Consider the following 13,874-nt stretch of genomic DNA (forward strand, 5'->3'; position numbering starts at 1 on the left):
CCGGTCTGAATTGGTACGTGCTGGAAGTTTAAAACGCAGAGTGACTTTGAAAGATTTAGTACCAAAAAACAAATAACGACTAAAAATCCTTCATTAATATTATATTGATTATATATTTAAATTATAATATTTTGTATATATTGAGTTAAAGTATTACAATCAGTTTTGCCTGTTTATTCCTCTTTTCTTTTGCTACTAGAAATTTTTAAATGACACCTGTGGCTCGCATGTGATTTCTATGGAAATTGCTGCTTTGGAGGACTGCTTCCTTTTTCAAAACTCGGGCTCCTCGGACTGCTTCCTCAGAAGACCAGAGGCCATGAAAGTTAATAAGTCTGAAATGTTAAAAGAATTATTATTATATTGTTTCCTATTTTAAATATCATATATATTATTCACAAACGAATGTAACGTTGTATACAAGGTTAAGTGTATATAAATGAATGTCCCCTAGGCAAGGCTGGGTCCCAGCCCCAGAGAGGAAGCCCTCCCCGAAAAGTGCTGTTGCCAAAACGCTGCCTCATTCAGACACGCGTGGGAGCGTGTCACCTGTCACTCAGGGCCTCAGGGGGCGGGGCCTGAGACCCTACCCAATCAGGGGCACCGGGGCGGGGACTGCCTAATCAGGCGCTCGGCTAGAAAACCCGAGGCGGCTTCCGGGTCTGCCCGGCCTTTGTCTCTCGTGTCCGCACGTGCGTGGCGCGGTCAGTAGCCGGCGCTTCTCCGTCGCTCCTGGGGGTTCAGGAGGCTGTGCCGCAGCCTGGGTCCTCCTGTGACCTGCGTGTACTGGGGGATTCGCAGGGAGGATGTCGGGACACCCCGGAAGCTGGGAAATGGTGAGTTGCGCCGCCGGGGGTCTGGAGAAGGGAAGGGGCTGTGGCGGTGCCCGGCGCCGGGCTCCCAGCGGTCGGCTCCCGAGGGAGGACCCGGGTCCCTGCTGGCGCGGCGCGGCGCGGCCCCCGGTCCTTTCTGGAGCCCGGCGGGGCTGGGCGGGCAGCGGCACCCCGGGTTCCCGTCCCATCTCTGCATGGCGACTTCTGTCCTGCCCGAATCCGCTGCCTCTCCAGCCCGGCACCCGCAGCCCCGTTTCCCCGGGATCCTGCAGTGAGACCCGAGGGTCCTCAGGGGAGAGGCCCAGCGCGGGGTGCGAGCTCGCGCCTGCGAGGATCTGTGGCCACCGGCGTTTCCAGTCCCTCTTTAATCCTGTTGAAAATCAAACTGAGGTTTAATTAAAGCGTTGCAGAGTTTGAGCAAACAGCGATTCATGAGTAGGGGAGCACCCAGCCACGGTTTTTGGTTTGTGGGCCACCGGACGGTCTTGATGGAAAGGCTTTTCTAAAGTGTGTAAGGAAGCAAACCAAATTTATTTTTTCTTTTAATGATTGGGCGGGTTGGGGGGGGGGGGGCCTCTCTATGTTGCCCAGGCTGGTCTTGAACTCCTGGTCTCAGCCTCCCAAAGTGCTGGGATTACCCTGCCCAGCCCAAAGCGACCCCAATGTAATAATTGATTGGTTGTAATTATGTAGTTCTGTTATTCGGATTATTTAGGTGGATGGTTCCCGGTTATGTATCAGAGGTAAATTGATGATTTGGAGTTGGTTAAGTTTTGGTTCCCTTCAAGTGACTTACTTTACAACGAAGGCATGAAGTTCCTTTAGGTTTTCTCGGTGAGGAACTCAGGGCACCGTAGTCACTTTAAGGGAGGAGACCACCCCTCATACTGTCTTATGCCCAGTTTCTGCCTCCAAAGAAAGAAGAAGTAAAAACTAAAAGGCAGAAATGAAATCCACAGGCAGACAGCCCGGGCGGCGCCCTGGGCCTGGTTAAAGATCGACCCCTGACCTAACCGGTTATGTTATCTACAGATTCCAGACATGGTATGGACAAGCGTTGTGAAAGTCCCTGTCCTGTTCTGTTCTATTCTGTTCTGATTACCGGTGCATGCAGCCCCCAGTCACGCACCCCCTGCTTGCTCAATCGATTACGATCCTCTCACGCGGACCCCCTTAGAGTTGTAAGCCCTTGGCCGGGCGCGGTGGCTCAAGCCTGTAATCCCAGCACTTTGGGAGGCCGAGACGGGTGGATCACGAGGTCAGGAGATCGAAACCATCCTGGCTAACACGGTGAAACCCCGTCTCTATTAAGAAATACAAAAAAAAAAAACTAGCCGGGCGAGGTGGCGGGCGCCTGTAGTCCCAGCTACTCGGGAGGCTGAGGCCGGAGAATGGCGTGAACCCGGGAGGCGGAGCTTGCAGTGAGCTGAGATCCGGCCACTGCACTCCAGCCTGGGCGACAGAGCGAGACTCCGTCTCAAAAAAAAAAAAAAAAAAAAAAAAAGAGTTGTAAGCCCTTAAAAGGGATAGGAATTGGTCACTTGGGGAGCTGGGTGAGTCTTGCCAAAGCTCCCGTCGGAATAAAGCCGTTCCTTCTTTAACTGGGTGTCTGAGGGGTTTTGTCTGCAGCTTGTCCTGCTATAACTTCAGTCTAATTTCTTCCTATTTAATTATTTCCACAGGGGTACTGGTTTCCCCTGCATTTTCCAAATGTATGGCAAGCAGGGTCTCAAATCCATGACCGTATTCCCCAGCCTCTCTTCTAGAACTTGAGTAAAATTCTAAATTTCCAGTTTCTTCCTCATACTCTCAAACTCCAGCTTCCCCTCTGCAATTTACAACATTTTTAACTATTTGTTCTTTATTGTGCATTTGAACCAGATGCAGTCTTTTAATGGTTTATCATGTTTTCACTGAGCAGTGAGGAGCTGTTTCTGAGCATTTCACATGAAAACAGAGAATAATCAGCTGATCTAGTCCACTAGAAAAAATTCTTTGTGCCTCTCCTCCTCTTGTCTTCCCTAGGCACACACACTTTACCAGAACGTCTTTGGATGGAGGTTTCCCTTTGTGGCGATGTGTCCTCAGCCACCCTCCTGTCTTTTCTGGGTCCTGGGTTCAAAAACTGTTTGAGGATGACCTAATGTGCCCACACTGACCATGTTTCTTGGAGTGTCATAAATAGTGAATGTCAGCCGTTGGGTCCTCTTCTCCCAGAAGACAAGGTGAGGTTTGGGGGTAGAGCCTCTCAGAGGAACAGCTGGATGGCATGAATCCCCTGGAACTGAGAGGAGTCTCCTGGGATACTCTTCTATACTCTTCCTCTAAAAAGCTAATCCAGTGGGTCTTAAATTTTTTTTTCTCTCACCCCTGTTATCACTCCTTAGAGACAAAATGCTGGTCAGGCAATCAGACACTGGTATTAATGGAAGAAAGAATTTCTGCCTTCTGAATTCTCTCATACTTGTGAAGGGAGAACAGCTATTCCAAAGTGCAAGGAAACACCCTCCCCGCCCCCCACCCACTGCAGTGAGGCAGGAACCTAAAAAGCCAAATGCATTGGGGGCACAGTGGGGACACAGCGCAGCTTTTTGCGGGAGGATGGGCATTGAGTGCTGTCCTGACCAGGATGGGGTGGGAGGGCACGGTGGGGACACAGCGCAGCTTTTTGCGGGAGGGTGGGCATTGAGTGCTGTCCTGACCAGGATGGGGTGGGAGGGCACGGTGGGGACACAGCGCAGCTTTTTGCGGGAGGGTGGGCATTGAGTACTTCCCTGAGCAGGATGGGGTGGGAGGATTCAGGTGATGAGATGGTCTGACTTGACCCTTGAGTCACCCATGTCCGTGTCAGTCAGTACTGCTACTCCTTGTGTTTGTCACCTTGAAAATATTTGTTCACTTATTTTAACTTCAGTTTTTCACTGATTGAAAAATACATTTTATCAGTACAGCTTGAGAGATAAGAAAATATTTTCAAAAGGCCAAGAAAGAGGTGTATATCAGAAAAATATTAGATATCTAGTCATATATTTCATTTGTTAAAAATTCTTAAATGCTTTTTTTTCTTCCCCAGAGGGAGTGTAGTAAGTTTCACAGGTTTGCTCTTTTCTAGGGGATCGTTCCAACCCCGATTCCGGGGCTTAGCTTTGGGAATGCTGCCAGGGAAAAATAGGGACACTGTCTTCCATTGTGGCTACAGAAAAACACGTTTTCACAAGAAAGTATAGTAGATAAATTAGTGAATAACACTCACTAAAGCATCAGCTCCACCTTTGTGCCGAGCGGAGATTTTGTGACAGTGGATGACTCTGTTTCCTGTTACCTGGATGTCCAAGTTTAATGGTAAATCTGTGGGTGGGGACTTGGCATTTTTAGATGTGTTAACATAGAAATAATTTCTTTATGAAATGATTTGTTATCATGGAAATAATTAAGTGACTTGTTTATTGTATGAAATAAATACTTCTGCTTTTCCTGTTGAGGTATAAAATGTAAGTGCCTTACAATTTTATTCCTTCCAACAAACATAAAAACTGAGTTTGAGTGATTTTGCTGGACTCTTCAAACACTGAGTATTTTTTCATTTAAAACAACGTGGGGGCCGGGCGCGGTGGTTCACGTCGGTAATCCCAGCACTTTGGGAGGCTGAGGTGGGCGGATCACTTGTCAAGAGTTGGAGACCAGCCTGACCAACGTGATAAAACCCCGTATCTCCTAAAAATACAAAAATTAGCCGGGTGTGATGGTGCACACCTGTAATCCCAGCTACTTGGGAGGTGGAGGCAGGAGAATCACTTGAACCTGGAAGGCAGAGGTTGCAGTGAGCAGAGATCATGGCACTGCACTCCAGCCTGGGTAACAGAGAAAGACTCCGTCTGAAAAAATAAAATAAAATATAAATAAAATATAAATAAAATGTGGGCTGGATGTGGTGACTCATGCCTGTAATCCCACCCCTTTGGGAGGCTGAGGCAAGAGGATCACTTGAGCCCAGGAGTTTGAGACCAGCCTAGGCAACATAGCAAGATTCTGTCTCTACAAAAAATAGAAAAAAAGCCACGTTTGGTGGCACATGCCTGTAGTCCCAGCTACTTGGAAGGCTGAGGTGGGAGGATTGCTTGGGTCCAGGAGGCTGAGGTTGCGGTGAGCCATGATTGCACCACTGCAATCCAGTCTGGGTGATATTGAAACCCTGTCTCAAGAATAATATAATAATAAAGAATAATAACAATTCTTTTAAATCATAATCATTGTTTTTAAATCATCATATACATATTGATATATTAACAATATTATTAAATATAATTATTATTATGGTTTAAAAAATGAATAACCTTGACTGGGAGAGCAGAAACATGAGCTTAGTGACTTACAGCTAAGGCCAATCGAGCCTGTAGGAGGAGGCTATCGAAGAGCCTGTTCGTTCTTCCTGGGTAGCCTGTCCTGCTCACACCAACCATGAAAGGAGCCCTTTATACTAACAGAAGCTACAAGGCCCTGGAGAGCTGAGGATCCACAGGCAGATGTGGCTGCTCTTGGGATAGGAGGAGGGTTGTGATGCCCTTTCTAAGGGTATAATTGTTACTGTCCCGGGACTGTTGCAGTTAAATTCTATATTTCCAGTTCCTTCCTCACACTCTCAAACTCCAGCTTCCCTTCTCCTATTGACACCATTATTAACTTATTACTTATCAAATAATTTCAAATTTAGGTTAAAAGTAACTTTAAAGGAATGTTGCAATATGGAAAAGGACCAAATATAAGATCTGTAAGCCTCTCAAAGGTCAGGCAGAAAAGAGCTTGCTCTCATAGGGAGGAGCGAACATGATTAGAAAGGGGTTGGGAGGGAGAGAGCAGGATGGAGGTGGCAAAATCAGATCCTAGATCAGAGACTGTCTCACCCCGAAGTCAGCCTATTCTTAGGAAGGATGTAAAAGGGGTTATATGTTGACTGAGGCTAAGTAAGAGTCAGAGTTTGGGGGGCCTGGAGGTAGGAGAGAAAGTTAAGCAAAGTTTGGATAACAGATATTTTTTTCTTTTTTTTTTTTTTTGAGACGGAGTCTCGCTCTGTCGCCCAGGCTGGAGTGCAGTGGCGCGATCTTGGCTCACTGCAAGCTCCGCCTCCCGGGTTCCCGCCATTCTCCTGCCTCAGCCTCCCGAGTAGCTGGGACTACAGGCGCCGCCACCTCGCCCGGCTAGTTTTTTGTATTTTTAGTAGAGACGGGGTTTCACCGTGGTCTCGAGTATTTTTAGTAGAGACGGGGTTTCACCGTGTTAGCCAGGATGGTCTCGATCTCCTGACCTTGTGATCCGCCCGCCTCGGCCTCCCAAAGTGCTGGGATTACAGGCGTGAGCCACCGCGCCCGGCCAACAGATATTTTTTTCTGACTACTGAAGAGAAAAATGTTCATCTAATTGTTTATGAAGCAAAAAAAAAAAAAAAAAAAAGAATTTGCGGAGTTTGTGTCTGGCTTTGTGAGAGGTAAAAAAGGAAGCATCATCTTTTTTTTTTTTTTTTTTTTTTGAGACGGAGTCTCGCTCTGTCCCCCAGGCTGGAGTGAGCGGCGCGATCTCGGCTCACTGCAAGCTCCGCCTCCCGGGTTCACGCCATTCTCCTGCCTCAGCCTCCCGAGTAGCTGGGACTACAGGCGCCCGCCACCGCGCCCGGCTAGTTTTTTGTATTTTTTTTTTAGTAGAGACGGGGTTTCACCGTGGTCTCGATCTCCTGACCTTGTGATCCGCCCGCCTCGGCCTCCCAAAGTGCTGGGATTACAGGCGTGAGCCACCGCGCCTGGCCAAAGGAAGCATCATCTAAGTCACGATGAAAAGGATGTTTCTTTGCGGTAAGCTGCTCTTGATACATGGAAATGATAGCGGATTTCTTTAATCACAGCTGTTTACCAGGGTTACCCACCCACCCTACCTTTCCCTGCCTCTTTTGCTCACCCTATACATTTTTTCCCTTTGACTATTTCTGAGTTGTGTCCTTTATAATAAACTGTAAATATAAATAAAGTGATTTGCTGAGTTCTGTGAGTAGTTCTGTCCAATTATTAAACTTGAGGAGGGGGTTACGGAATTCTGTAGTTCATAGTGGCTCAGAAGTACAAATGGCCCTGGGGCTTGGGACAAGCATCTGTAGTGGGGGCAGTGTTGTGGGGACTGAGCCCCAAACATGTGGAGTCTGCGCCGACCCCAGTGGTTCCGAATTGAGTTGCACGTTCAGTTGTGTTGGAGAATTGGTTGGTGTTCAGCAAACTTCACACATTTAGTGTCAGAAGAAAAGACATCACATGTCAGAACCTCAGACTGACTCCCAGTGACTGGTCAGTGGTGAGAATTGAGACCCTGGAGGAAGGAGCATTTTCACCCTGTGAGGAGGGGACAGTCAGGAGTGTGGAGCTCCCAGCATTGAATGTTGTGGCTGCTCAGATTTTCCTCATTCACTGCCTAGGAGTGAGCCACCCGGGGCTGCCTCCCCACAGTGAGGGTGAGCCCTACGCTTATGAACGTGAGTATATAAGATTTGTATTTTCTTATTTGAAAATCCAAGTTAATAGATGTGATCTGAAAAAGCAAAGATAATTATTGAAATAAATTGTTTTATGCTAAATTCAAATAATAAGAATGTGAAGAGTCATGGACTCACCACCCGGGGAATAAAGAGGCCCTGGGCAGTTCTGGTGTGTCTCCCTGATCCCACCTGTCTTCTGCCCACAGAGGTGATTGCGGTCCTGATTCTTTTTTTATTCTTTTCTTTTTTTTTTTTTCTTTTTTTTTTTTCTTTTTTTTTTTTTTGAGAGGGAGTCTTGCTCTGTCACCCAGGCTGGAGTGCAGTGGTGTGATCCACCTCCTGGGTTCAAGCAATTCACCTGCCTCAGCCTCCTGAGTAGTTTAGATTACAGGTGCCCGCCACCATGCCTGGCCAGTTTTTATATTTTAGTAGAGACAGGGTTTCACCATGTTGGTCAGGCTGGTCTTAAACACCTGACCTCAGGTGATCTGCCCGCCTTAGCTTCCCAAAGTGCTGGGATTACAGGTGTGAGCCACCATGCCTGCCCTCTTTTTTTATTCTTTGTGGCTTCTTTTTGTGGTTTCTTTGCCTCAATCTGTTGCACACATACTGCTGCCTGAGGGTGGAGGGGTCAACCAGTTTACTCACCCATTCCGTTGCTTACGGGACTTGAGTTGTTTCAAGTTTGTTTTTAATGTGACGATGTTATTCTTGGTTTTGTCCCCAAGTGCTAACAGTTTGTAAATGTATTACTTATTGGGAAAAAATTGCTGGGTTGTAGATGATGGATACATTCAGATTTACTAAGAACTGCCAGTGGAATGTATAGATTTGCTGCTTGACTATTCATGCCCGTGCTTTTATTCCTTTTCAGTATTTATTCAGGCCAGATGTGGTGGCTCACGCCTGTAATCTCAGTGCTTTGGGAGACTGAGGCAGGAGTTTGATACCAGCCTGGCAACATAGCAAGACCCCCATCTCTACAAAAAAATTAAAAATAAACATGAGTTGGCATGGCGGCACCTGCCTAGCTACTGGGGTGGCTGAGGCAGGAGGATTGCTGGGGTCTAAGAGTTTGAGGTTGCAGTGAGCTGTAATGGAACCACTGCACTCCATCCTGGGTGACGGAGATACCTCGTCTTTAAAAAAAATTATTCTTGTTTATTTCTGTGTGGTTGTATATTGCTTCTTGCTGATTACCATTTGCTTTGAGCATTTGTGTGTGTGTGGTCTTTCATCTTCTTTGAAATAGTTTTTCATCATTTTCTCACATTTTACCTGTTTGCATGTTTATTGCTTTTGTCATTTGTGTGTGTGTATGTTTTTGTCAAACACACTCCAAACACTAATCCATATTCGTTTGTAAAGACTGTAAATACTTTTTCCCAGGTTGCATTTTGATTTTCACTTCATTCTACAAGTTGATGGACAGTTCTTAATTTTAGAACCGTCAAACTTGTCAGTCTTTTCTTTGGGGCTTTATTTTCTCACATAAGAACCTGATAGATAGGAGGGCTTGCTGAGCTCCCAGAGTTAACTCTTAGGGTCTCCGTGCCTCATCACCAGGGAACAGTCCCCACTGAAGTCAGAGTCTGGCTTCCAAGCATGAAATATATTTAACTTTCCAAATGTGGGTTTTCATTGTGAACTGTGGGTGAAGCAGAGTCCTCTTCTGAGCCAGTTTAAACGTTTGGTTTTCTTCTTTTTTAATTTCTGTATAGACTGTTGCTGCCATATAACTCTAGTTTTTCCATATATTTCATAAATTTAGTTCTTTGTCAGTGTCTTTTTATTTTTTATTTCTGTGGCCGAATATGAGCAGGTTGAGGAATGGGGTTTGAGGAAGCCTTGGCTATGGGCCAGCAGCCTCCTCCCAAATTAAAAGCCTGGTCCGGGCAACCATCCTTCCCTTAGGTCAGGATGGCTCTGTTGGTCACTGAGTCTGTGCTTCCCTGTGCACACGTGGGATCCTGTGTTCAGGAGGAAGAAGCAGGAAGAGTTTAAGGACTGCAGGAAGACAGCAGGGCCCACTGTGGAAAGCCAAGGCCAAGTCTGGCTTACAGGCGAATGTCCCCTGGCTGGGGCCCTTCCCCCAGCTCTCAGGTGGAAGCCCTGCCTGAGTAGAGCTGTAGCCAAAAACCTGGGGTTCAGACCTGATTTAGTCACATGGTTGGTAGCATCCCCTGTCACTCACAGATGGAGGGGGCAGGGCCGGGAGTCCTGTACAGTCAGGGGCACTGAGTTGGGAACTGTCTAGTCAGCTGCACAGTCAGAGAGGAGGCAATCTGCCTGGGCCACTGTCTTTGTGCCTCCCGCTGAGCTTGTGGTCTGATCTCCGTGGCTGTTTCCTGGGCTCTGGGAAGCCCCAGGTGACTCTGCTGTGGTCTCTGTCACCTCGTGACTTGCAGGAACTGGAAGAGCCCTAGGAAGAAATTTAGGATACCCCAGAAGCCAGGAATGGGCAGAGCCAGGCCTCCCAAGAAGTGGGCGAGGTGTGGGTAAAACCTGCTAGAAACGGCTGTGGCAGGACCCAGGCCACCCTGCAGTCAGCTCCAGAGTCTGTAGCCCCTCCTGCTTGCTTGTGCAGCCTGGCCTCAGTATCCCCTGGCTGTAGGGCGGGGACGGGGTCTGCAGTGGGGACCCGGGCATCCTGCAAGGATAACAGAAGGGTCATCAGGGGAGAGTCCCTGCTTGCTGGGGAGGGGTGTTCATGTGTGGGAGGAGCTTGTGGTTCCTGGGATTCTCAGTCCCTCCTTTCTCCTGTCAAAAATTAAACACAGGCCGGGCGCGGTGGCTCAAGCCTGTAATCCCAGCACTTTGGGAGGCCGAGACGGGCGGATCACGAGGTCAGGAGATCGAGACCATCCTGGCTAACCCGGTGAAACCCCGTCTCTACTAAAAAATACAAAAAACTAGCCGGGCGTGGTGGCGGGCGCCTGTAGTCCCAGCTACTCGGGAGGCTGAGGCAGGAGAATGGCGGGAACCCGGGAGGCGGAGCTTGCAGTGAGCCAAGATCGCGCCACTGCACTCCAGCCTGGGCGACAGAGCGAGACTCCGTCTCAAAAAAAAAAAAAAAAAAAAAAAAAAAATTAAACACAGCACCTTTCCATTTTCAAGAGTTTATTTGAACAAACAGTGATTCATACATCAGGGAGCACCTGGCCATGGTTTGTGAGTTGAGGGTCCACCAGAGGGGCCTGATGGGAAGGCTTTTAAAGAATAGCTGATTGGTTGCAGTTATGTAGTCCTCTTATTTGGACTATTCCGTAGATATTTGCAGAGATTAATTGGAGGTTTGTGGTTGGTTAAACCTGAATTTTCTTGTGAGTAATTTACAAGAGTTGCATTTGAGTTAGACTTCATTAATTCACAACATTATCCACTATTTGTCCTTTATTATACCTTTCAAACACAGACATAGTTTTGTTTGTTATTTTTTCACTAAATAGTAGATGTTACTTTTTAAGATTTGCTTTTTGGTTGTGAACATTGCACATGCGGGGGAAGCAGAGAATCATCTCCCACTCTTGCACTGTAAATGATCTAGTTGCCTCTCCTCTTTTTATCTTCCCTAAGTGCAGATACTTTATCAGAATGTCTTTGGGTTGAGGGTTGTTTTGGGAAACTACAACAGCGATGTGGCCTCAGCCACCCTTCTGTCTTTTCATGGTCCTGGGCTTCAGAACTGCCTGGTGATGTCCCAGGAGCCCACAGTGGCCATGACCCTGCAGCATCCAGGGAAGCCAGACCATGAGTCATCTCCAAGGACAGGTGAGTGATGGGAGTGGAGCCTCACAGGGAGGCCCTGGAGCTGCTGTGCCCTTCATTTAAGAAGCTCATATCTTAGGACAATTCGAGTGTCTCTCCTCAACCTGTTTTTTGTGTTTTTTGTTTTTTTTTCTTTTTAAATAAAAACTGGCAGATTTATTCCACAGGGGCCCATTTTCAAGAAGCTGAAGGTGGGAGAGAAGTTTCCTCCCCTTTTCCTTTCTCCCTCATCTTATTTTCTCCACAAGATTAAAAAAAAAAAAAAAAAATGGCCTGGAGCCTCAAACCTACCCCACAAAAAACACGAAGAAACTGAGGTTCCAAAATGTTACAGCATTTTAATTTCACTTAGAAATGGGGGAGGAGCCAGAGGGAAAGGGAGTCCCTGGAGTTGGGGGAGGTACCCCAAGCTGGTGGGACACCCCCTCCCCTTAACTAGCTGCCTCAAATGGGGCGGGCCTATAGCATTTAAAAACTCCACAGCCCATTTTATAAAACCAAACAAAAAAAATCCCTTTTTCTCTGAGACTCAAATATATATATGTAAAAAATATAATATATGTAAAAATATATATTTAAAATTATGTGTGTGTGTATATATATACATATATATAATTTTTAAAATTATATATGTGTGTGTATATATATGTGTGTGTGTGTGTATATATATATACACACACATATATATAATTTTTTTTTCTGGGACAAAAAACAAATTTGGAAGCGTTAAGCATTAAAGTGATTCTGGAACAAGAAAATGTGAAATTCCCTCCTTCCTTCCCCGTCATTGTGGGTTAACTGGTGCATCCTAAGCCAGGGACCAGCCCCCAGGTGATGGCAGAAGGGAAGGAAGCAAAGGGTGAGGAATCCCCAGCCAATCAGCAGCCAGTATGGGTGTGGGCAGGGTACGAGTCCCCAGCCAATCAGCAGCCAGTATGGGTGTGGGCAGCTGTGCCGGGAAACCAACATGCACTTAGGGTTTTTCACGTGGAATGGGGTGTGGGGAAGATGCATTCCTGTGCGGTCTTCGGCCAGTTTCAAGTCAAGTGGAGGCAGGAAAGCGGGGTGACAGGCGGGGTGTGCAGAAAGGAGATGCGGGTCTTCTGGATCCCTGTGGTCAAGAAGAATCCCGCTTCCTCAGCTCCTGCACAAAGCCTTCAGTTACTTCCTCTTTGACTTTGTGCATTGTTCCTCACCTCTTTCAGAGTCTCCTGTTTCACTCTTTCCAGGTGTACATTATCACTGGAGCTGGGCATACAGGCTCAACCCCAGTTTTTATTCCTGGGACAGACACTGGTGTCATCCAATCCAGTGCTGGCATTTTGAGGGAAAGACAGAAATGATTCCTGCCCTCTGAATTCTTTCACACTTGTGAAGGGAGAAAAACAATCTTTAAAGAACAAGAAAATTTCTTCCCAGTGTTGCAGGAAGTCAGGGACCTGAAACAGAGGGACCAGCTGAAGCCATGGCAGAAGAACGTAAATTGTGAAGATTTCATGGACATTTATTAGTTCCCCAAATTAATACTTTTATAATTTCTTAGCGCCTGTCTTTACTGCAGTGTCTGAACATAAAGTGAAGATTTCGTGGACACTTATCACTTCCCCAATCAATATTCTTGTGATTTCCTGTGCCTGTCTTTAATCTCTTAATCCCATCATCTTCGTAAGCTGAGGATGTATGTCGCTTCAGGACCCTGTGATGATTGCATTAACTGCACAAATTGTTTAAACAATATGAAATCTGGACACCTTGAAAAAAGAACAGGATAACAGCGATCGATGTTCAGGGAACAAGGGAGATAACCATTAGGTCTGGCTGCCTGAGAGCTGTGCGAAACAGAGCTATATTTCTCTTCTTTCAAAAGCAAATAGGAGAAATACTGCTGAATTCTTTTTCTCAGCAAGGAACCGCCCTGAGAAAGAGAATATGTTCCTAGGGGGAGGTCTCTAAAATGGCTGCTCTGGGAACGTCTGTCTTTTATGGTTACAGATAAGGGATGAAATAAGCCCGGGTTTCCCGTAGCGCTCCCAGGCCTATTAGGACAAGGAAATTCCCACCTAATAAATTTTGGTCAGACTGGTTGTCTGCTGTCAAACCCTGTTTCCCGATAAGATGACAATGCGTGCCCAGTCGGACATGAAACTTCATTAGCATTTCTAATGTCGTCTCAGTCCTGTGATCTTAACCTGCCTCCATTTGCCTTGTGATATTTTATTCCCTTGTGAAGCATGTGATCTCTGTGACCCACACCCTATTTGCACACTCCCTCCCCTTTGAAAATCATTAATAAAAACTTGCTGGTTTTGCAGCTTGCGGGCATCACAGAACCTGCCAACATGTGATGTCTCCCCCGGTCACCCAGCTTTAAAATTTCTGTCTTTTGTACTCTTTCCCTTTATTTCTCAGACCGGCCAACACTTAGGGAAAATAGAAAAGGACTCACGTTGAATTATCGGGGGCGGGTTCCACTGATACCCGGGAACATGACACAAAAACCTGCCAAGCAAACTGCACCTTAGGCACACAGTGGGCCACAGCGCAGTGCACTGGGAAGGTGGTCCTTGAGTACCTAGTCTCCGAGGAGAATGGGACCAGAGAATCTCCTGTTTTAGACATGGTCTTTCTTGATATGTGAGTCAAACATGCCTGTGTTCCAGTTAGCACTGCTTCTTCCTGGGCTGTCCTCTTGCAAAGATTTGTTCATTTATTGGTGCCTTAGGTAAACATGAAATGTATTTCATCAGTAGAGCTTTAAA

General features: G+C 46.6%; 1 protein-coding gene across 5 annotated transcripts in view; it reads left to right on the top strand.

The window, feature by feature from the left end:
• Window positions 1–648: 648 nt before the first annotated feature.
• Window positions 649–13,874, top strand: part of LOC105474719 (zinc finger protein 124) — a 101,739-nt gene continuing 88,513 nt past the window's right edge. For 2 of the 5 annotated variants that reach the window (XM_071073280.1, XM_071073275.1), the window contains exon 1: window positions 649–836. Coding sequence is in view for 2 of the 5 variants with exons in the window: in XM_071073275.1 (XP_070929376.1) it covers window positions 807–836 (30 nt within the window). In the remaining 3 variants the exon portion in view is untranslated. Of the gene's footprint in view, window positions 837–2,353; window positions 3,059–13,874 lie in introns of those variants that run through there. The other 3 variants (XM_071073220.1, XM_071073259.1, XM_071073276.1) reach the window with 3 other exon arrangements.

The sequence above is a fragment of the Macaca nemestrina genome, chromosome 1 (assembly GCF_043159975.1).
Source record: "Macaca nemestrina isolate mMacNem1 chromosome 1, mMacNem.hap1, whole genome shotgun sequence".
Classification (NCBI taxonomy): Eukaryota; Metazoa; Chordata; class Mammalia; order Primates; family Cercopithecidae; genus Macaca; species Macaca nemestrina.